The sequence below is a fragment of the Ovis canadensis genome, chromosome 2, assembly GCF_042477335.2.
Source record: "Ovis canadensis isolate MfBH-ARS-UI-01 breed Bighorn chromosome 2, ARS-UI_OviCan_v2, whole genome shotgun sequence".
NCBI classification, from domain to species: Eukaryota; Metazoa; Chordata; class Mammalia; order Artiodactyla; family Bovidae; genus Ovis; species Ovis canadensis.
In genome coordinates this window covers 123,473,710-123,498,595 of record NC_091246.1, presented here as the reverse complement: position 1 = coordinate 123,498,595, position 24,886 = coordinate 123,473,710, and the positions used below count along the sequence as shown (strand labels likewise).

General features: G+C 36.3%; 1 protein-coding gene across 1 annotated transcript in view; it reads right to left on the bottom strand.

The window, feature by feature from the left end:
* The window catches only part of MAP3K2 (mitogen-activated protein kinase kinase kinase 2), a 94,117-nt gene that overhangs the window by 10,144 nt on the left and 59,087 nt on the right, over positions 1–24,886 (bottom strand). The window contains exons 5-15 of the mRNA XM_069576887.1: positions 20,389–20,488; positions 15,533–15,646; positions 15,063–15,150; positions 11,677–11,807; positions 10,374–10,453; positions 9,092–9,159; positions 8,830–8,922; positions 7,944–8,150; positions 5,999–6,147; positions 5,486–5,617; positions 1,379–1,508 (exon numbers count right to left, since the gene is read on the bottom strand). Of these exons, the coding sequence (XP_069432988.1) occupies positions 1,379–1,508; positions 5,486–5,617; positions 5,999–6,147; positions 7,944–8,150; positions 8,830–8,922; positions 9,092–9,159; positions 10,374–10,453; positions 11,677–11,807; positions 15,063–15,150; positions 15,533–15,646; positions 20,389–20,488 (1,292 nt within the window). The remainder of the gene's footprint in view (positions 1–1,378; positions 1,509–5,485; positions 5,618–5,998; positions 6,148–7,943; positions 8,151–8,829; positions 8,923–9,091; positions 9,160–10,373; positions 10,454–11,676; positions 11,808–15,062; positions 15,151–15,532; positions 15,647–20,388; positions 20,489–24,886) is intronic.

Below are 24,886 nucleotides of genomic sequence, written 5' to 3'. Positions count from 1 at the left end.
TCTTGAGGTGAACAACAGGCTCCTATTTCTTTCAGATCATGAGTCACATTGCCATCCTCTTAGAGTCACTAGGCAAGTCCACTCTGTACATGTGACCCCGCTCCAGCATTCTACAGCAGACTCTACTCCATGACCAACAGTGGACCAACATTCTCCTTAGTCTGACTCTGGCCATATTCGGGGTGTGGCACACCACAGGAAAGAAGTAACTTCCTGGTAGCTCGTAAGAGCGCCCAGAAAGACTGATGGAAAACTTTAAGAACTTGCTTATCAAAGCTCAGCCTTAAGCTCTCTTACTCTCTTAAGTAATGAGGTCCATTTCCCACAGTTTTAAATACAATCTCAACACACATCGTCACTGTAACTAACTTTTGAGTGCTTTCTAGATACCAGGCATGATTTTAAGGATGCTACACAGATTAACTCATTTAATCCTTATAAGAACTCTGTGATCTGTACACTATTATCACCCTCTTTAAAAATGAGGAGCTGAGGATTTCCCTGGTGATACACTGGATAAAAATTCACCTGCCAGTTCAGGGGACATGGATTCAATCTCCAATCAGGGAAGACTACACACACCTCAGCAACTAAGCCCATGCGCCACAACTGCTGAGTCTGTGGACCTAGAACCCGTCCTCCAAAACAAGGGAAGCCACCACCGGGAGAAGCCCATGCCCCTCAACTAAGAGCAGCCCCTGCTTGCCACAACTAGAGAAAGTGCGAGCGCAGCAACGAAGATCCAGATCAGCCAAACTGATCTGAAAAAACTGAGGAGCTGAGGCACAGAGAGACTAAGTGTCTTGTCCAAGATTACACGTGATGATGGATAAAGCCTGAATGTGAACTGGGTCAAATTTGAGCCCCTACTTTTTTTTCTTATTTTTAATTGGAGGATGTTTTACAATCTGTGTTGGTCTCTGCCATGCCACAATGTAAGTCAGCCATAACTATACATACACCCCTCCCCACATACCCCTCTATGTGTCACAGAGCTCCAGGCTGTGATCACTGTGTTACACTGCTGCTCCCCACCGGCTATCTATTTTACACCTGGTAATGTGTATGTCTCAGTGCTCCTTTCTCAATTTGCCCCACCCTCTCCTCACCCCTATTCCTAACCACTATGTTCTAAGCCTGTGCACTGTGTATGAAAACATGCCTCATTGTCAGGCTCATTTGGGCTTTACTGATTCTGTGAATCTCCACAGGAGAGCCTCCCTCTTTTAGAAACCTGAACAACAGGACTAGCTGGAATTGTTTTCCTATGGCATTGCAGAGGTAGGTGAGTTGATTTAAATGTTAAATTTCTTAGCCATAGCACATTTTCATAAAAAAAAAACAAAACTGAGTACTTAAAAAACACCTTACTACTTACCTTTTATATCTCTATGAACAATCATATTACTGTGCAAATAATGAACTCCCTCAAGAATCTGACGGGTGTATTTCCGGGTCACATTCTCAGTAAGAGCTCCATATGCTTTTAATTGGTCCTTAATGGAGCCCTAGGAAAAAAGAAAACAAAAGAAAACTATAGTATGGTTTGAGAGGAAAAGTACCGTTAAATATTTTTAAGATCTGTGTACCTATACTTATCTGTTTTTCTTACTGACTAAATGAAGTGCTCTTTGTTTTACTTACTTGAAGCTTAGCTGACATACACTGTCATGTTAGTTTCAGGTATATAACATAATGACTCAGCATTTACATACGCTGCAAAATGATCGCCACTGTGGTCACTCCTGGTGACCATCTACCTCTGCACAAAGTCATTACAGTATTATTTGACTATATTCCTTATGCTGTATATTACACCCCATGACTATTTAAAACTAGACGTTTTAATTTAGAGAATCCTAGTGAATGACTAGAAGGCTCTAACTGAAGAACACAGGAATTCTTAGGAAGGACATTATATGCCATTAATTTAACACAAAACTCTACTGTATTTCTGGACTAGAACTGTGAAAGAGTAAGTGGCATAGCTCAAGAAAGCCTTTAAATTATTTCTGACTGACACCCTTATTTCTGTGACTGCGCTGGTTCCATCTCCTGTTCTCTTGCAATTACTACAATTCTTAAAATTCTCCAGTGCCTCTGCCTTGCTTGTTTCTGCCCTGAATACATTTTTTAACTTTCCTACTTGCTCTTCTATGTATGTCCTACTTCAGATCTATTTTGTTCTTACTTTGTTTGTAAACACTGTTTCATTGATATCAGAAACCTTCCTTCTCAGGAGAAAGAATGGGTATGATTAGAAGATCAGAACACACATAAGATTTTAAAGTTTTTCCTTTATATACTCACCATTTTAGCTCAAAACATGAGGAAAATACATTTAAAAGGAATTTCTAATTTTCTGAAGTCTTTTTAGGCAGGTGCTATTTCTGAGAACAGGGAATCAATCTGAGGTAAGACATAGGCATCTGAATTTTGAAAAAGCTTCTCTGATAATTCCAATGTGCAAATTTGGTAACCACCACTTTAAAAGATAGAAATAAAATGCTTCCTGAGGGACAAAATCTTTTCCTTTAAAGAAAAAATATATCCAAATGTTCCCGTCTTTCTCTCAATTCTTGTAAACTGTGTACTCTGTCATATAAAAATAGATCCTTGGATTCTGCAGACTTAGCCATATGTTGTTCCCACTATTCTGAGCAATCCCTGAAGGGACAGCAAGATGCTGTTCTGCTAACGCTGACTTGCAGACATGTATTGAAAGCCTTAGACAATGAGTCAAGCCAGGCAACCAGGCATACCTACAACTCAATGTGGCTTATCGTTCAGTCAACTTACTATGTCTCTATTGTAGTAATGCACAAAATAACACAGAAAGACTGAGCTTTCCAAATCATAAGCCCCCAAATACTTGTAGGCTGCAAATGACTGTCAGACTTTTGCATCCTCTGGGTCCTCGGGCAGCTAGGCCAGTGGCCCATGGTGCTAACAGCTCTCTCAGTGTAGTCTGTATACTGCTATGTAACCTGAAAATGTTACCTTCTTCAGTGGGAACAACTGGAGTGGGCTGGAAAGCACTGTGCCAGATAAACTGTGTGGGTAAGAGTAACAGAAGTCAACTGCTAATACAGGCACTGGAGATAAAAGAAACATACAGTTCTGATATGAAAATAGTTCTAGATTAACTAAAAAATGGAATGCTATATTTGGGAAAATTGAAGAATGACGTTTCTGGCAAAGCTTGAATCTAGGGGCATAAAGGGGTCCATTATACCAAATCTACTCAAGGAAATTATACAGAATTCACAGACCTGGAGATTCAGCAAAGTCTAGGAACATTTACGTCCAGTCCATTTATGCCATGGGTTTAACACACAAGAACTATAATTAATCTAGTAATATGCTTTTCAAATTCAAGGACTGATAACTTATACTTTGAAAAGATAGCTATCTTTACAAAATCTCATCAGAAATATGATCTAATATCTTTTCCTGAATAGTCCTAGTCTTAAGATTGCTAAATATATAAAGATTACTTACATCTCTATTTGTGACATAAATTGGTTCTAGCCAACAAACCAATTTAATTAACTTTATATTCAAATAGTCTCCATCACTAGTCACATTTATTCATAGGTATTTAATTTACATATTTACTGCACAAACAGTAATGGAAATCTGAATAAGAGAAAAATCAATCACAATACCAACATAATACATTTTCATTTTTTTAGTTTCTTCTGTTATTTTTCAAATACAGATACTTTTAAAATACCATTACCAATATTAAAAAGCATTTTATATTCTTTTTCGCTCTCAAAGTACTTCCTACTTCCTCCAACTTTGTTACTTGGTTTTCACAATTTTAAATATCTATTCTCTTATACAATGTCATCATAATTTACTCCCACTGAGTGAACTGATATTTCCACTTTTCCTATTACAGACAGTACTAAAATAAAGGTACACAACTTTCTTCTTCTTTTGAATTATTTCTGTAGACTAAATTTTAAAGAACAATTTTTACACTGCCAACATACTCTTTGAAAATGAAACAGCAGCAATGATGAATAACAATGATGTCAGTATAAACAATTATTCATGAAGATAAAAATCAAAATAAAGTTTACTGTTGCTCTTGTAAGACTGAGGATGGTTAAAACCATTACAATCAGTTCTCTATATTCTCGAACTCCACATCTGCAGATTCAACCGACTACTCACTGAAAATATTTGGAAAAAAAATTTCCATAAAGCAAAACTTGAATTTGCTGCACTGGCAACTATTTATATAGCATTTTACAGTGTATTAGGTATTATAAATAATTTAGAGATGACAATGTATATGGAAGGATGTGTGTAGGTTATATGCAAATACTATCCCCTTAGATAAGGGACGTGAGCATATTTGGATTCTGATATCTGTGGGAGGTTCTGGACTATTCCCTGGGGATACCAAGGGACAACTGTACTATCAGATACTGGTCCACGGTTTTGTTGTTCCATAAGATTAAGCTGTAATATGTATATTTTATTTTACATACAATTCTAATAAGCTCTTTCCTTAAAGATCCACAAATCTTTTTCTAACATATATTACCTGTTATGAGAATGAACGCATTTTTAAGTGAGTAAATACACCACCTTGAAGACCATCAGCACTAGAATGCACTCTACATGTTCTAAAAGTAATGCAGAAGGAGTGAAAGAGGCTTGCAAATCACATCTTCACCTCCTAACGAAGTAAGTGACTCAGGCAACCGTCATCAAGCTGTGCTAAAGACATTCAGGCGGATGACTGAAAAGCAACTCGATATTCCCGTGCGCCACTGTTACAGCTCAGATTACTTTCTGGTCTTCAGAAAAACAAAACTTTACAATGGAGAAAACAGGATGTCAATCACCCTAATCAAGCCGTCAATCTTAACATCACTATCAGAACCACCAGAAAAACTATATGTCTTCTAATGGGATGCACAGCATCATCTGGGATGCATGCTAGTAAAAGCTGAATTTGAATATAATTTAGATTTTAAATCTAACTTGGAGTTTATAGGAAATACGGGGACAAAGGAACAAACTAAATACTATCATGAGGATGTGATCAGAGAAATCTATAAGATGAGACTGTCAACAGAACAACTGGCTTGGTCTCTCTGTCAAATCTATGTCACCTAAAAATTGTTTTTTGTTAAAAGAGGAGTAAGAGACATAGTAGCAAAATGTAATGTGTGGTCCTGGGCTGAATCCTAGTTTGGATAAACCAGTTATTGTGTGTTATTTTTAGGGCACTTAGGGAAATCTGAGTATAGACTGCTATGATGTTTATAACCTATTTTAGTATACTTTAGTATTAAAAAAGAATACACAGGTAAGTGAAGAAGATAGAAAAATAAAATTATATTAAATTCAAAACTCTTCCAAAATGTCTGTAACATTTTATAATCAAAGTTGTTGTTTTTCTTTATCTTCAACTAAGACTTTAAATAGAGCATCTCTAATTTCAAAGAATGTACTAACTTACCCCTGGCATATATTCCATAAATATGGAAAGAGTTTTTTCTTGGGGATCCCTCAAACAGCCATAATACTGAACAATTCGCTCATGCAGCAAGTTCTTCAACAACTGAATTTCACACTCAAGTGCATTTACTTCCTGAAAGACAGAACTCGCTGTTACGTCTTTATAGCATTGCTAGTAAATGCAAAAAAAACGCAAACATCAGAGACCATCAAGGTAATTTCATCCTGAAATTCCCACTTCCCAAAGAATCAACGTTTTAAAGTCTCTAAGCAATACTTCTGTAACAGTCCTTGATGGTATGCTAAACCAACACTAAACCAGATTAGGAATACAACTGAGTACTAAAACAGAAAATCCAGAGTACACAGTAAACAAACATATCTATTATCTTTTTTTTTTTTTTTCAAATAATTTGCACTGAGGAAAAACAAAAAAATTCTACGGTGTGTTATATTTATTTCCATAAAAATGGTTCTCATAATGTGACAAAGTAGCTTGTTCAATGATTCTTACCTTGCTGGTCTCAGGACTATCTGGGTCAAACTGAACTTGCTTAACAGCCAATTCTCTTCCTGTATCGACATCGTAACAGAGGTAGACCCTGCCAAAGGCTCCCTGGCCAAGTAATTTGCCCAATCTCCAGTTGGTTGGAGCACGAGGTGCTAGAAAAGAACATTTTCTTAAAATGGGAGTAGCCCAATGGCACACAATGGTTAAGGACTATTGCACTGGTGATATCTTTAATTGAATATGCTTGGATATTAAGAGAAAGTCATGTTCATCCAAATTCATAATCATCATCATCTTTGAAAACTGTAAGAATTCTAAATCCAAACAAGGTTCAGATTCCTAGGACTGATTTTTTCCAATGAGGTTTTTTTTACCTGATTATAAACATAATAGCATCTTTCACTCAATTTAAAATGCCACTGATTATGTAAGATGTGCTATTTCAAATCTTTATTGCAGTAATATCTGTAATAAGTGTTTCCATCTGCCTACAATGTAGAAAGCTGGAAGGCCATCACTCGCATTCTAATAAGAGGAAATCTTTAGCAGCCAATGGGAGAGAAAAAGCACATACACACAAGGGGACAAAGGTGAGAAAGACAGCAGACTCCTCAGAAAGCACACAGGCCAGAGGACAACGGAGAGACAGCTTCAAAGTGCGGAACGAAAACCATTGAAATGTCCAGAATTCTATACCCAGAAAAATGTATGCATCTCTCAAAAATAAATAAATAAGAGTTTTTCAAACAAAAGCTGAAAGAATTTGTTACCAGTAGACTCATATTAGAAGAAAAGGTTAAAAACAATTCTTCAGGCAAAAGGGATATGATACCTAACAGAATCCTGGATCAACTTAAATAAAGATCTATAGAAATTAGGCGGAGGTATATATAAAAGACATTCATCTTATTTTAATCACTTTAAAATAGAGTTGTCTAAGCCAAAAATAGCAGCAATGCAATGCAAGTTGCAGGTATAAAAGTAAAAAAGACAACACCAGCACAAAAGCAAGGATATGCAAATACTGTTGCAAATAATATCCTTGAGCATGAACCTTTTATATATTGCTTACAAGATAAAGGTCACATAATTCACAATCTGGCCTTAGTTACCATTCTAGTTCTATTTCTGCTGCTTCAAGTAAGATATCCTCCACCTCAGCCAAAAAATAACTATTTCTCATTTTCAGAATATGTCATGTGTGCCTAATCACTCAGTCACGTCCAACTCTTTGAGACCCCATAGCCTGCCAGGCTTCTCTGTCCATGGGGAGTCTCCAGGCAAGAATACTCGAGTGGGTTGCCCTCCTCCAGGGGATCTTCCCAACCAGGGACTGAACCCAGGTCTCCCACATTGCAGGTGGATTCTTTACCATCTGAGCTACCAGGGAAGCCCAAGAATACTGGAGAGGGTAGCCTATCCCTTCTCCAGGGGATCTTCCTGACCCAGGAATTGAACCAGGGTCTCCTGAATCGCAGGCGGATTCTTTACCAGCTGAGCTACCAGGGAAGCCCAGAATACGTCACGGCCTCCTGTGTATGTCACCTATTTAACTAGTGAATTCCTCCTCACATTAAAGGTCTTGATTAGACAGTATACTATAATTATTTCTCCACACATCATTCTCCCCATTAGATTACATCTAGAATGTCATATTTGAAATTTCTCAGAGGTAAGCATTCAATAAGGATATGTGGAATGAATGAGTGAGTAACTGGTAACAATTTTCCTAAAAAAAGCAAAAGATAGGAAATCATTTAAAGTAATTAGCAGTAATACCATGCTTTTACCCAACATTATAAACACCATTAGAAATACCATTTTTACCTCTTTTGAAAACCTGATCTCACCCTGAGGTCTGGCTTCGTTATATTTATTCCTATTGTTAATATTATAAAATTCGGCCAAGGTTCTGCCACACTCCACTATGCCAGCTTCTATTACTCACAGCGGCTGGGTGGGCTAATGTCCATTACAGTCAAAGTAGGATTGTCTATGTCACTCCCCCTTCTTCTGATCCGACTCTCATCGTACTCCGGGGTAAAGATACTGCTTCCACTGCTCGTGCTTAAGGAGTGGTCAGTAGGACTGAAGCTCACAGGAGATCGGAAGCTGGTCCCCTGGGTCCTTCTAGCTCTTGGAAAAGTTTTACGACCTACAAAATGAAAACATAATTACCCTTCAACTTTTAATAATATACTGTAATTCAAAGTATTTAAAATTTGTAGCATAAGGAACAGAATTTGTTCTGTGACTAGGATAAGAAGCTAAAACAGCAGTGATTATTTGATTTTACGTATTTTTATGAGTTCAAGGAAATACCCTAGCTAACACTGAATCACGAAAAAAAAAAAGGTATAAGAAATGAAAAATGGGGAAAAAAGAAACAGAATCTGAATATAAGTTCAAATAACTTTTGTGCTAACACACTCACACATTCATAAAAGCACAGACAGAACTCCCTCAGTTTGTATAAAAAGGAGAAAAATGAATTTTATTTTCATTTTCAATAATGATTTAAAATATAAACAAAAACTGCAAAGTTAATAGGAAGTGCTTTTTCTCCTTAAAAGGACAATACCAAAAAAAAGGAGAATACAGTATGCATTTCATCACTAAAGGAGTAATTTTTAATTAGTACCATTTTTAACTACTTCTTTTCTAAGGGAAGACATGTCTCAAGAGGTAAGCTGGCATAAAGCTAAAACACTATTGTAGTTACGATCCAAAGTCTTTTAAAATAGTTTTAAGTAGAAAACTAAGTCATATAGGACCAAACTTATTTTTATTGTTTGCGAGATTTTTAACAACTGTTGTTGATCTAATAAACTTACCATCATTATAGTCTTGATGGTGATACGAAATATGATACCTTCTTGGATATGTTCCTCCTTTTCCAAATTTTTCAAAGATAGGGTTATCATAGTCTATTAAGACACATAAGAAAGTTATATATTTTTTAAAAAATCAAATATTTCTAATCATGAAAAACACATTTACACATTTTTGATTTTTAAAAAAATGTCTCTCTCCACCCAGCCAAAATATTATTCAATGACATAAATATTTAAACATTTAGAATGTGAACAGTCTAACCTGAAAATTCCTGATGATTATCTGGGTAGCTCTGTGCCCTAGGCATTCGTGATTTTGGATAGCTCTCTCTAAAAAGTAGAAAAAGTGTCATTATTTTAAGAGAAAGTATTTAAGATATTTTAAAAAATCTTTATGCAATATCAATATGTATGTGTAGATATACAGACAAATATACATATTTTATATATATATAATATATACATACACAGATACAGCACTCTCTCTGAAACATTAACTGAAAAAAGGAAACTTTTTTCAAACACTTATTTGACACATGCACACAAAAAGCCTGGCTTTTAAAACTGACCTACAGAGTACACTGGTTAAGAAAGATACATTTTGGCATTATGGATACATGGAAACACCTGCGTTTCAATCCTAGCTCTGCCACTTAAACTAGTTACTGCAACCCTGGCAAACCATCTTTCTGAAATGATTTCCACATTTATAACGAGGAGAAAATACTAACTCAGTAATTTTATACTTGTCTATCTCAGGACACTCTTTCAAATACTAAGTACTCAATATGTAGCTTTCACATCACTATTCCCCTGAATTCCTTAAATGGTTTAAATATCTATCTTGAGACAGACATGGGCACAGACAATGGTTTCATATACATGAATAATAGAAAATTAAATGTATATTTCCATACAATAGTAGTTACATTTTCAGCAGTTACTTTCAAAAGCAGTCTCAGAGGACAGTAAATAGGTACTGACTGCATGCTACAGGTGAAAACAGTCCTACTGAGACCAGGAGAGAGGGAGCACTTGTAACAAAAATTCACAGATGCAACTGGACCATGCTTATATTCCTGAACAAAAGTACATTCCTCACAAAAAGTACTTAAATTTTAACTGACAACCGAAACTGGGACATAATTACCAAGAATGTACAGTACTTATAATTTGGTACCAGAATAAAAATAATCCTGAACAACAGAAATTAAAGAATCTCCAAAATTAAACCTATTATGAAAAATTTGACAGCAGTTTCACCAACACAGGTTTAAAAGTAAACATACATAAACTCAAAGTTTACCTTTAGTTTCAAACACAATTTACCAAGCAGGAAACTCAAAATACTATAATCAGAAATCATTTTAAGTAAAAAAGATGCTGAGCCCGATGACTGGAAAAATCAATTTGCCATTAAGTATATATGAGTATGATCTACATTCCTCTGAATGTAGCACAAAAGAGTTGATAATTCAACATGCTATTAATACATATGTATATTTACCCACATATATTAAAAAATAACAACTACAAAACATTACCCATCCAGAGGGCTATCAAGTGATGGACAACTTCCTGAGCCAGAATTTTCAGGGCTGCTTAAAGATAATGGGTCCAGCATCTAGAAAAATAAAAAGTCCACCTTCATTCTACATGAATATAACTGAAGTTACTGTTTCTAAAAATAGCTTTGTTGAGATACAATTCATGTATCATAAAATTCACCCATTTTAAAGCATACAATGCAATTCAGTGGTTAATAGCAGAATGTATAACTCACCAAAATCGCAGAACACTTTCAGTACCCAAAAAAGAAATTCCATATCCAATAGCAGCCACCCTATTTAAATGTTTTAAAAGTAGCTGTCCCCTGTAGGTGGACTATAACTGCAAAATTTACTAATTAAAATATAGGAATTTTCTGTATCTTCCGCTTTGGATTATCATCTAAATAATTAAAAGCTAAACACTTCACTCAATTTTGTTTACTGAAAACTGAACAACAGCACCACCCAAACTGAAATAAATGACACCATGACTGCTGTATTAGTAGAAAATGTAAACTCCTATAATAATATAAGCAGCCAATGTAATGATAAGAAAACAATAGCAACTCCATAAAAATACTTCAATACTACAAAACTTTAAAAAAAAACATTTTAAGGGCTTCCATGTGGTCTAGTGGTGAAGAATCCACCCACTAATGCAGAAGACAGGGGTTCACTCCCTGGTCCAGGAAGATCCCATAGGCTGCAGGGCAACTCAGCCCATGTGCTACAACCACTCAACCTGAAAGCTACTGAGCCTGCGAACCACCACTACTGAAGCGCGCATGCTCTAGAGTCTGTGCTCTGCAACAAAAGAACCGCTGCAACGGGAAGCCCAGGCATCGCGACAAAGCACAGCCCCTGGGGGCAGCACCTAGAGACAGTCTGTGGCAACTCAGGCCCAGTGCAGCCAGAAACAAAGATGCAAATTAAAAAATGAATCTTTTTAAAAAGATTAAAAAAAAATTTTTTTAATGTTTTAGAGAGTTGACAAACCTCAGCTTCACAAAGTATTTATTAAATTGAATGTTAATATCAGGATTATAAACAAATACATTCACTCATTTATGTACATAAGAAAATAAGCCTTATACCACCTTTCTTTATATATGAATACAGACACATGTAAATTAGTGGGTGTTTTCCTGTATTTCCACCATTTTGCTCACTTAAAAAGGAAGATATGGGACTGGACAAGAGGTAAAGCAAATACCTTCTTCCATACACCTGCCAAACCACACTATCCAGACAACATCCCTTTAAGTGACATGAAAAACAACGTTCAAATTTTGCTTACTTGGTCCATGCTCTCTGGGATGAACTCTCCTTCACTGTTGATACTGGTAAATGACCCATTCCGGGCAACCTGGTGTAACTCATCTGGAATGTATCCAGGGGGAGGGGAGCTTCTATCTCTACTAGTGGGACCTCAAGAGAGAAAAATTATAGATTTTATACATTCTATCAGGGAACCAACTCTTATTTTAATTAAATATACACTCAGAACTTAATGATTGATTTTAGCAACTAATCTCCAGTTTTAATTTAAAGTTATCAGAGCACTCATGTCTGTAAAATTTCGAATGTTTTTTAGTCTTTTCTAAACTCCCACCTTAATATAATATTCATTTATACTTGTTAGGTAGTATGTTTTTCTGCCTGCTGACAACTGCATTATGAGGTTGATAACACAATGAAAAAAAAAAAAGAAGAGAAAGTCGTTCAGTCGCATCTGACTCTTTTGCAACCCCATTATATAGTCCGCCAGGCTCCTCTGTATAAGGAATTCTCCAGGCAATGACATTGGAGTGAGAAGCCATTCCAGGGGCTCTTAAAATTTTTAGATAAATGCCACTGCTTCTCCATTTCCAAAGGTCACTGGTACCCTGATATATGTTACCCTTTAATGTAATTTATGAAAGGCACCATGATCTAGCGGAAAGTATATGAACTTCACAGTCCACCCTTGGTTTAAATTCCAGTTCCAGTTATTTACCAGCTCTGTCTTTGGGAAAGCTATCTAATCTCCATGAACCTGATCTCCATGAACCTGTTTCCTTATCTGTAAACATGGGACTAAATCTTTCCTTTGCAAAGGTGCTGTGATGGCAAAATTATTCATAATGAACATATGCCGTGCACATCTGTCTACACGATGCTCTTTGCACTGCCTCTCTTTAATCTTTAGAAATCTAAAGTGAGATTTACTTCTTAGTCATTTAGCCAATATTAGAATGTTTCCAATTTGGAATGCTGGATTTTATCCTTGGATACTTAAAATTAGGCTTCTGGTGGCAAGCCATATTCCTGGAATTTAAATTTCTTCATAGTTTAGAGAATTAGAGACACTAAAATAGCTCATCTCATTGTGCTATGTTTATTAACACAGTTTCTGTGCTTTCCTCCTAATTTTTCGAAATTAAAAAAAAACAAAGATTTGAGGAAGTTATGTGAGCATTTGTGTTCTGGTCAAATTTCAAGCAAAAAAGGCTCTTGCTTCATGTAAAGGGGTCACTGTAAACACATGTTGGAATTGTTAGTGAAGAGAGAGGGAGAAAGAGAACAAAATGATTACCAAGAGATATGCATAAAAAAGATAATATTCTACACTTGACTCTAAAATTATTAGGAAACCTTTGAGCCAGGAATTGATTTGGACTTTGTAACAACTATGATCACAATGTCCCTAATGTTTTTGTTCCTTCTATAAGCTCTTATTTACAAACGAAGATAAATACACTCATTATTCAAAGCACAACAGGGAAGAAAAAAGGCTTTGAAAATTTTTTTATCTCCTTACTTGATAACCTATACTTTTGAACCTTTGTTAGTACTACATATTTCAGTGGTCAAGACCTCCACACCAGCACATACTCCTGTGGAAGCTCTTCCTCTATCTTCTGTGAAAATAATTAAAGGAAATAATTTTCAATAAATAAAGGGAAAGGATAATGGTCATACCTATCAAAGCCATTTCAAGCTTAAAGTGCCAAGAAAAGACTAGTAATTTTATACTTTACAATTTCCGTTTCTTTTTATGCTGGCACTGATAAGAATAATTATTAGCAGAGTAAAAGTGAGGCATTCAGTAGTTTTAAATGAAAATGAATTAAAACTGCCAATTTAACTAATGTAGTTAGCTTGTTCTATCTAATACAACGAAGGTGAATTGGCATTTTTTTGCTTTAAAATGATAGGTACTATAATGATAAAAGGGAATACAGAAAGAAATCAATGATTAGTAACAGTCATGCTTTCTAGTTTGAAAAGCTAAATGTACTATAAAGTGTTCTCTCAACTGTCTGCTGCAATAATCCCATGATTTAAAGATGAGGACAATGTCACTGGCTGCTGGTTAATCAGAGAGCTAGAATTTGAACTCAGATACTTCTAATATTCTTTTATCAAAAATTTAATTATATAAAATTAAATACAAATGAAGATAAGCAAATATTATTAGTTTACTTGTATATTATCGCTGCTGCTCATATTTCTAACACTTTGGAAACCCAAAGTAAGACAACGTAAAACGCACTTAGAAGGACGCAGTCATAAATCGGGCTTCTCTGATGGCTCAGATGGTAAGGAGCTCGGCTACAATGTAGGAGACTCAGGTTTGATCCCTGGACCAGGAAGATCCCCTGGAGGAGGGAATGATTACCCATCCTAGTATTCTTGCCTAGAGAATCCCGTGGACAGAGGAGCCTGGCAGGGTACAGTGCGTGGGGCCGTGAAGAGCCAGACCTGACGGAGCACACGCGCAGCAGCAAGTCATAAACAGTTTTGGGGGAAAAGACAGAAGATGAGTAACAAACTCATAAATGTTCTGGTGTGTTCACACACCAGTTTAATCTTTTCTTTTATTATTAACAGTCCTCTTCTACAGCCAGTCTTCGATTCCCTTCCACTTTCTCCCCATTCATCTGTTTTCATCTCCTTCTACCTTCCTTCTTAAATCCATCTCTCATGTTTTCATGATACCTTTAACGCTCATATTCACTGCTCTATCTGTTAAAAACATTTATACCAATGTATTTTGAGCAATATAATGTTTTTATCATATAAAAATGTGGAATATCAATGTTTTATAGAAACTGAAGAAGATTCACAGAACTGGCAAGTTCAGAGCACCTCTGCCCAGCCTATGTCTCTCTAATAAGCCTCCTTTAAAAAAAAAATTGCACATAGGATCCATTTTTCTATCATAAGCTTAATTATAACTGTATTTTTAATGACTACTAAAGTAATTATAAAGCATAATCTGCAAATTCTTAGCAATCTTTATTTTGATAGCATTCTTGGCAATAATTAAAACTTAGAGAAAGGCCTATTAATTTATTAGTCCATCCATTAACTTTAATATATTGGAATTACTTTTAATTTTTTTCCTTCACTTTATTTTTACAATTAAAACATTTTTTAGGTTTTAATTTTTTAAAAATCAAAATACCTTATGTATATAAAGAAAGGAAATATTTAAACTGGTGACTGCTAATCCTGTTAATACTAGACATAACTTTTCAAGGGACATCAGATACTAGAACGTAGTTAACTGCAATAAACTGCAAGGAATAAAGAGATAAACTATTTATCAGGATTATGTACAGGTGTTACCCTACATTAAAGGATGCAGATGAAACTGAAAAGTAACCCATTTCATGATTTAGACACTAGCTTTCTTACCTACTACAGAAAGTCCTTTTTTCCTCTCTGCTCCAAATACTGTGTTATCCAAATCTTCTAGTGATGGCAATGGCTCTAAATTAGTAGCCTAAAGAGAAAAAAGGAAGATTAACGTTATTCTTCTCCTTTAGGGTTTTAATCAGACTCCTTCCCCTATCAAACACAACCCAAGTATTCTCTCTCTGGGTCTTAGCAAATTTACTCTTTGCAATTTTAATTCTAATGTAATTCTTCCCAGGTTCTCAGTTGCTATTAACATCATATGTACAGTATATTATACTTATTTGTAATTTTGGCTATATAGTTTTGAGGAGCAAGGATATTGCACTATAGCAATTACAATGTGTAAGTTTAAATATAATCATATTGAAAATATATCAATGATTATAGAATATAACTATATTTCATACATTGACTTCTTATAGGCATATATCCTATAATCCTCACTCAAAAAAATTCCCAGTTCATACCTGTGCACTTCCATTTATTACAAGTAGTATTTTGAGGCTCTTCATGTGAATACTACGATCCAGCAGTTCCACAGCCTTGTCCAAGTCATCTTGGGTGGTTAATGGAATTACCAACTAAACAAAAAGGAACATAAGGAATTGTGTAGCCATCTCATCAGGTCAAGTCCTTCTAGGAGCATCCCCATTATTATGGAATTATAAACCTCAAAATACTTTGTTCTTTGTCAGTATAATGAAATTCTGAATGAATATATGTATCTAGGTTTTTTTCTTCTCATCCTACCATCACTGAAATCATAAAATGAATATGAATAAATTTTTTGCTTTATTATACATTAAATTTTTCTAGAAAACATATTTAAAGATTAAAGATCAATTTTCTAGGATATTTCCATAATATTGTTAAACTTAAGTTACAGTCTCTTCACCTCAAAACAGCATTAAGGAACATATACAAAACTATATAGAAGTATTATCTTTCACCTGCATTGACGAAATTTTTATTTTTCAAAAAATAATAAGCAGAGGTATGCATTCTCACTAGTGTACTTACCAACATACACAACACAAACAAGCACTGCCGACAGAGGCCGTGGCGGGGTGCCACCAGTAAGGCGCCTGCAATCTACAGTCCCCCCTGCCCTGCTCCCTCTGACCACGGCAACGTGACCTCCACCATCTAAGCCAAGTGAGCTGAACAGGGGAGCCACCCTGCAACAAGCCCTGAAAGCTGAAGTCTGCTTTCATCAGTCCTCTTACGGATCAGACATTATAACGGACCGAAGCACCTAAACGGTCTGTGAGGGAAAGGCAAGATTCATACTATTTAACAAAATACTTGTTTCAAATGTGAATTTACTAGCTTAAGACAACTCTGTCAATAATCTTCAAAGTACATTCCATTTCATTAAAAGGACAGAATGAAAACAAGCAAACATACTCCATACTTGCGAGCCTGCACTAACACACGCAGGATACAGGCCATTCAAATGTAAAGGCCCAGTGAACTAGTTAAGGGTCTTGTACAGTATAAACACCTAGCAGACAAGGATTTCCCTAAACTTGCAATGAAGGCAGAGCACAGCAAAAAACAAATTCTTGGTAAATATTGTTTAATAAATATAGGGCAAAGCTTCATCTGTACTCAAACCCACTAGCTGACATGGTGTGAACTCATTCTCTGTGGATTTCTTTTATGAAAACTATTCCTTGTTTAAGAAAGGCTGCCAAACACAAATACAAAGCAGGACTAATGTGGATTACATCATACAATCTGCTTACCCTCACTCAGTACTTGAAATTATATTCCCAATTTCTGTTCATAGCAAACTTTATACTGTTACAACTTATCTACTATTAGGCCCTTTTTCTTTTCCTGAGAAATTTTTCTAAAAAAAAAAAAAAACACACAACAACAACAGAATATTAACGGATATCAAAAAACAAGTCTGATCTACTTAAATTCAAAAAAGACTCTAGTTTAAGTCACAGTAACAAAGCATTAACATGAATGAGTCTGCGGCTTGCTAGAGTGCAATCTGGACATTATGGAGGAGCCTGAAGTGGCCCCTGGTCTACAGCTCTGCTGTAATCTCGCATATGTGCTAAGGGCACCTGTTACAAATTCTAAAACAATAACTGAAAGTCGAGAACAAGTTTCACCTTTTCTAAATCATACTAAATAAATTACCCAATATTTTCCTGTTCAGTGAATTCACTTCAGTCTCATTCATAAAATCTATTTTCCTCAGGCTTATTACTGGTAAATCAGTTGTATGTTAATAAAAATAATTTCTGGAAAGGAAACTAAAAATTGAGTCCGAAATCTCACTAAACAGAACCTAAATCTGAAATAAGTGACTTATCTTTCAACTTCACACAGTGAAACATGACAACTGGCCATAAAAAGGCTCACTGTCTACCCATCTAAAATGGGGAACGCCAGAAAATCCACCTGGCCTACACATCCCCATCTATGCCCTGTGACAATGCATAGCTGCCTGGCACTTTATAAGATAAAGATCCTATCCCAGCTTAAATTCCTCTGTTTCAATTCTGGTAAACCAAAATAATTCTTTTAGAACAGAGGATTTTGTATTACACAGACAAAAAAATATTTATAGAACTGGAATAAAAGCAGTATCAATGAGTTTTCTGCATGTCTACAGGTCCATAAAACTAACACCTCTTTTAAGTCTCTCCCTAATACCCCCACTGTCCAAGAACACACAGCAGGCTTGTCACTCTGTGAATCAGAACATAGCTAACTCAGAAACCACAGATTCTCACACTCAAGAGTGGCAGGAAAACGTTAAGCAATGTAATGTTGTACCCTAATGCCTCCTCTACCATACTTTTGCCAAGAGGACACCCAGATAAAAACAGCAAAACCACTCTGAGAATCCTTCAGAAAGCATGAGAAAAAGAAGCTGATATGAAGAAATTTCCCAATTTTTGGAAAATGGGAGCAAGCTGCTAAAACCTAGTCAATCAGCTCTACATCAATCCTCAAGAAAACCCTAAAAAATATCATATGCAGGCACCCCCTGCTTCAGAGCACATCACCTATGCTCTTCATAGATACTGTTTTTTCACAAAGTGAAGGTTTGTGGCAACCCTGCCTCAAGTCTACTGGCACCATTTTTCCAACAGCACTTACTCCCCTGTGTCTCTATGTTACTTTCTGGTAAATCTTCCAAATATTTCAAAGGTTTTCATTATTATTATAATTATTATGGTGATCTATGATCAGTGATCTTTGATGTTACTATTGCAAGAGGATCATAATTCGCTGAAGCTTACAATGATGACTAGCATTTTTAACTATAAAGTATTTTAATATCACATGCTTAAGAGACTATAACACAAGCATAACTGCACTGGGAAAACAATTCATGTGACTGGTTCTGTCGCAACAGTCACTTTATTGTAGAGGTCTAGACTGAACCTGCAGTATCTCCAAGGTATGTCTGTAACAAATTGGGAGAACTCAGAAAAAGAAACAGCAATTTTAAGAGCTCAGATAGGAACAATATGAACAAATCATGCCAAATTAACCTAACTTTTCTTGACAGACATACTAGGCTCATAGGTCAAGACAATATTGTAGTCAATGTACCTTGGCATTTAAAAGTTTTCCATGACACAATTTTAGACCAAACAAAACCAAAACAAAGATATATCTGGGTTCCCCAGAATCGTACCATGAGATAAATGCAAGCATGTTTATAAAAGATACTAGGAAACACTGGTAGGGTAATCAAGAAGACAAGGAAGAGAAGAGGTCCATAAAGGGTGTAAATCCAACAAGTTAGCACGGTGGACAAGTGGGGCCCATCCATCCCCATCTCCCGCCACATCCTTGAGCCTCGTATCACCAATCCCCATTCCCTCCCTTATATACTTCAACTTACACCCTACAGTCATATCTCTGATAAGTCCTCAGAATCTCAGGGGCTGCCAGTTGGAAGTTAAATTAGGCCAGCACAGACACAAATAAGTGCCAAGACAGGGCCAGGCAAGAAGAGGTGTTCATAGCTACCCAAAAACCCAAAAAGTATTTGAAAAATGACATTCTAAGGTATTACTATAGAATGGTACTCATCACTTTGTTCAGAAACATTGTTTCTTTGGATATGGATTTTTACTTACTCAAAATACTTTCCATTTTATAAGTGATATCTTTAGACAAGCCATATTTGCATGTTCTCTTGCTTTAAAATGACAATAATTCATTAGAAAATCTAATATTTCAAGCATTTTTATTAGCACCATGCTTTAACATTTGCAAAGTACTTTCACGTTTTCTAATTTTTACTAAACTTCCCACTGTCACTCCATTACCACTGACATTTTTTTCTGTTCCTGACACACAAGTCTTTTCCTTCCCAGGATCTCTGTATGCTCTGCTCTCAAGCTGCTCTCTATCATGAATGTTACTCAAATTCTTTGTAGGATTGACTTTTCATACTTCAAATCTCAACAATTAAATACTATGACCTCATTTAGCTCTTCCTTAGTACTAACTAAATAAGACATATACTGCCCTTGCCTTTATCCTTTATCATAATATTTTATGCATTTCCTTCAAAGAACTCACATATCTAAACAATTCAGTTATTAACTGTCTATTTCTAATACAAGTCTATAAACTCCATTAGGGGCTGCAATTCATAAATCATAACCATCATGCCTTGCAAATTCAACAGATATTTCTGAGAGGGAAAAGAAAATAAATTAACCAATTAACTAAACTGTCCCTAGAAATTTTTAAATCTCAAGATCTTGATCTGAGATCATAGGATCTGAAAGAAATCTCAGAGATTTGCAATCCAAATTTTACAGAAGGTTCAAAAGGGATTCCCCAGAACACAGAGCTCCTTAGTGTCATACTGAGATTACATACTGACTCCCAAACATAAACTAACAATCTATTCACAGCATGAAAATCTTAGCAGCATGAAAGCAATCCTTTAAGTTTTAACTAAACGGTCCAACTACCAAAGCCCTGTTGTCTCTGCAGAAAAGTATACAGCATGAAAAGGAAAGAAAGAGTTCATCAGTAAAGAACAAAGAAGAAAACCAAAACATAAACAGACAGCAAACTTCCAGGCAATACAAGCATTTCCTCCTCTAACAGACTCTCAACTGTGGCACAGCAGCACCTTTCAGTACACTCCACAATGAAAAGATCCATTTTAATGAGTTAAAACTTACTACTGATATCTTATTCCTCTAAATTAACACATCCTTATCAATGCCCAAATAAAAGCACAACCATCCTAAAACAACCTCTTAAATAAACACACTACTTTTCCTAAAACAGAATTATTGAAAGTTAATGTGCACATGTTTACCTCATTATTGGTATAATGCAGATCCATAGACTGTCCAAAGGCAATTTTCGCTTTAGATCTCAGGTCTTCCAGTTTAACTGGTCTGGGGAACTGAAGGATTCTATGTAAACAGAATTTTAATATATTTTATTTTCTTATGAACAGTTAAATAACTTACTTGTAACAGTTACCTCCTGAATACAGAAATACAAAATCAAGTTAAAATATAAATATTCACTTTACTTAAACATTACAATTATTTCTGATCAGGTACACTAACATTTTAACACAAGGTTCAAGAATTCTGAAGTCTCTTCTAGCCTAATAAAAACTATAAAAAGGAAATTACCAAAATACTCTGCAGTTTATAATTTGCACTGTTTTTTATATTTAATAACAATGTAAAATTCATTTTGGAAAATGATTAACCTTAACTATGTCATAGCCATACGATGACACTGGTAAAAAAATAAAGTGGTTCTTTCAGTTCAGCTCAGTTCACTCGCTCAGTTGTGTCTGACTCTTTGTGACCCCATGAATCGCAGCACACCAGGCCTCCCTGTCCATCGCCAACTCCCGGAGTTCACTCAGACTCACGTCCATCGAGTCAGTGATGCCATCCAGCCATCTCATCCTCTGTCGTCCCCTTCTGCTCCTGCCCCCAATCCCTCCCAGCATCAGAGTCTTTTCCAGTAAGTCAACTCTTCGCATGTGGTGGCCAAAGTACTGGAGTCTCAGCTTTAGCATCATTCCTTCCAAAGAAATCCCAGGGCTGATCTCCATCAGAATGGACTGGATGGATCACCTTGCAGTCCAAGGGACTCTCAAGAGTGTTTTCCAGCACCACAGTTCAAAAGCATCAATTCTTCGGCCCTCAGCCTTCTTCACAGTCCAACTCTCACATCCATACATGACCACTGGAAAAACCACAGCTTTGACTAGACGGACCTTAGTTGGCAAAGTAATGTCTCTGCTTTTGAATATACTTTCTAGGTTGGTCATAACTTTTTTTCCAAGGAGTAAGCGTCTTTTAATTTCATGGCTGCAGTCACCATCTGCAGCGGAGCCCCAAAATATTAAGTCTGCCACTGTTTCCACTGTTTCCCCATCTATTTCCCATGAAGTGATGGGACCAGATGCCATGACCTTCGTTTTCTGAATGTTGCGCTTTAAGCCAACTTTTTCCCTCTCCTCTTTCACTTTCATCAAGAGGCTTTTTAGCTCCTCTTCACTTTCTGCCATAAGGGTGGTGTCATCTGCATATCTGAGGTTATTGATATTTCTCCTGGCGATCTTGATTCCAGCTTGTGTTTCTTCCAATCCAGCGTTTCTCATGATGTACTCTGCATATAAGTTAAATAAGCAGGGTGACAATATACAGCCTTGACGTACTCCTTTTCCTATTTGGAACCAGTCTGTTGTTCCATGTCCAGTTCTAACTGTTGTTTCCTGACCTGCAGGTTTCTCAAGAGGCAGGTCAGGTAGTCTGGTATTCCCATTACTTTCAGAATTTTCCACAGTTTATTGTAATCCACACAGTCAAAGGCTTTGGCATAGTCAATAAAGCAGAAATAGATGTTTTTCTGGAACTCTCTTGCTTTTTCCATGATCCAGCAGATGTTGGCAATTTGATCTCTGGTTCCTCTGCCTTTTCTAAAACCAGCTTGAACATCAGGGAGTTCACAGTTCATGTATTGCTGAAGCCTGGTTTGGAGAATTTTGAGCATTACTTTACAAGCGTGTGAGATGAGTACAATTGTGCAGTAGTTTGAGCATTCCTTGGCATTGCCTTTCTTTGGGATTGGAATGAGAACTGACCTTTTCCAGTCCTGTGGCCATTGCTGAGTTTTCCAAATTTGCTGGCATATTGAGTGCAGCACTTTCACAGCATCATCTTTTAGGATTTGAAATAGCTCAACTGGAATTCCATCACCTCCACTAGCTTTGTTCGTAGTGATGCTCTCTAAGGCCCACTTGACTTCACATTCCAAGATGTCTGGCTCTAGATTAGTGATCACATCATCATGATTATCTGGGTCGTGAAGATCTTTTTTGTACAGTTCTTCTGTGTATTCTTGCCACCTCTTCTTAATATCTTCTGCTTCTGTTAGGTCCAGACTATTTCTGTCCTTTATCGAGCCCATCTTTGCATGAAATGTTCCCTTAGGATCTCTAATTTTCTTGAAGAGATCTCTAGTCTTTCCCATTCTTTTGTTTTCCTCTATTTCTTTGCATTGATCGCTAAGGAAGGCTTTCTTATCTCTTCTTGCTATTCTTTGGAACTCTGCATTCAGATGCTTATATCTTTCCTCTTCTCCTTTGCTTTTCGCCTCTCTTCTTTTCACAGCTATTTGTAAGGCCTCCCCAGACAGCCATTTTGCTTTTTTGCATTTCTTTTCCATGGGGATAGTCTTGATTCCTGTCTCCTGTACAATGTCACGAACCTCATTCCATAGTTCATCAGGCACTCTATCAGATCTAGGCCCTTAAATCTATTTCTCACTTCCACTGCATAATCATAAGGGATTTGATTTAGGTCATACCCGATTGGTCTAGCGGTTTTCCCTACTTTCTTCAATTTTAGTCGGAATTTGGCAATAAGGAGTTCATGATCTGAGGCACAGTCAGCTCCTGGTCTTGTTTTTGTTGACTGTATAGAGCTTCTCAATCTTTGGCTGCAAAGAATATAATCAATCTGATTTCAGTGTTGACCATCTGGTGATGTCCATGTGTAGAGTCTTCTCTTGTGTTGTTGGAAGAAGGTGTTTGCTATGACCAGTGCATTTTCTTGGCCAAACTCTATTAGTCTTTGCCCTGCTTCATTCCGTATTCCAAGGCCAAACTTGCCTGTTTCTCCAGGTGTTTCTTGACTTCCTACTTTTGCATTCCAGTCCCCTATAATGAAAAGGACATCTTTCTTGGGTGTTAGTTCTGAAAGGTCTTGTAGGTCTTCATAGAACCGTTCAACTTCAGTTTCTTCAGCGTTACTGGTTGGGGCATAGACTTGGATTACTGTGATATTAAATGGTTTGCCTTGCAGACGAACAGAGATCATTCTGTCGTTTTTGAGATTGCATCCAAGTACTGCATTTTGGACTCTTTTGTTGACCATGATGGCTACTCCATTTCTTCTGAGGGATTCCTGCCCTCAGTAGTAGATATAACGGTCATCTGAGTTAAATTCACACATTCCAGTCCGTTTTAGTCCGCTGATTCCTAGAATGTCGACGTTCCTTGGGGATCCAAGTTTTGATTTCTGAACTGTTATCAGCTCCGTATTTCTGAGTGCACGTGCATGCGCACACACACACACACATATCATGTAAGCATACATGTCCCCAAATAAATATTTTTAAAGAATTAAAATTTTTTAATCCTAGAATTTTCTTATTTCACAAAGGACTGCCTTGTGTTGCCCCTAGGGACCATGCCTCTAAGCTTGGAGACTATCTGCTAGACTTGTAAGATTTGTAACAGGAGGCATCGTGCATATTTCACTTAACTTTATTCCCTTTATAGCCCAGCATATAGTAAGTACTCAATAATCAGTCCTCAATGAACTAAAAAAAAAAATTGAGAATATGTCCATAAACATTGTAAACGGGAAAAAGCAGGCAGAACAATACCTGTATAATGTGTCTGCATCCCCTACTCCCTTCTTTTCTTTCAGTTTACTTATTCACTTATCTTTTAAAGTCCTTATTGAATTTGTTACAATACTGCTTCTGTTTATGTTTTGGTTTTTTGGCCCTAAGGCATGTAGGATCTTAGCTCCCTGACCAGAATCAAATCCACAGTCTTGGCATGTGCAATCTTAACCACTGGACTGCCAGGGAAGACTTTCCACCTGTTTGGTTTTTTTTTTTTTCCCCCACCAAATCTCTGTGTAAAACGTTTTTACATCTTCAGGTTATATGATCTGTGAGCTTTTTAAAATCCTTAAGATGGACAGATCTTTCATTATATTAATGAGACACTAATAACTGAAATAAAAGTCTATCTTCTTTAACTTCTACAAGGTCTTGTCAGCAATTCTGTTGTCAACCACCTACCACTGTGACCATTTCTACCATTCTACTGAGATACAAACGCCCAGTTGAAGGATAGTCTTCCACCTTTGCTAAATAATTTATAGTCATCAGTCCAACACTTTTCTCAATGTTACTAATTAAATACAGGTCAAATGATTCAAGTTTTTTCAGAATACTCAAAATTGTGAATATAAGTCCATACACCTAAAATCTGTACAGTATCTGAAGAGATGACAGAATTATAAGGAGAAAAATATTTAATATCCACTGAGTAAAAATATTCTTAAAAGGTAATAGTTAAAGCTGCATTACACAATGACCTTAGTTATTTCCTAATACTGCAAAGTAAAAACATGATTCACTTCTGATGCTTGTAGCCTGAAATTTGATAAGATTCTATCTTAAGTACAAGTACACATTACAGTTACTAACAAAGACTATTCCATTCTCAATCCGTAAGCCACGAGAACCTATATTAAAATCTAAAA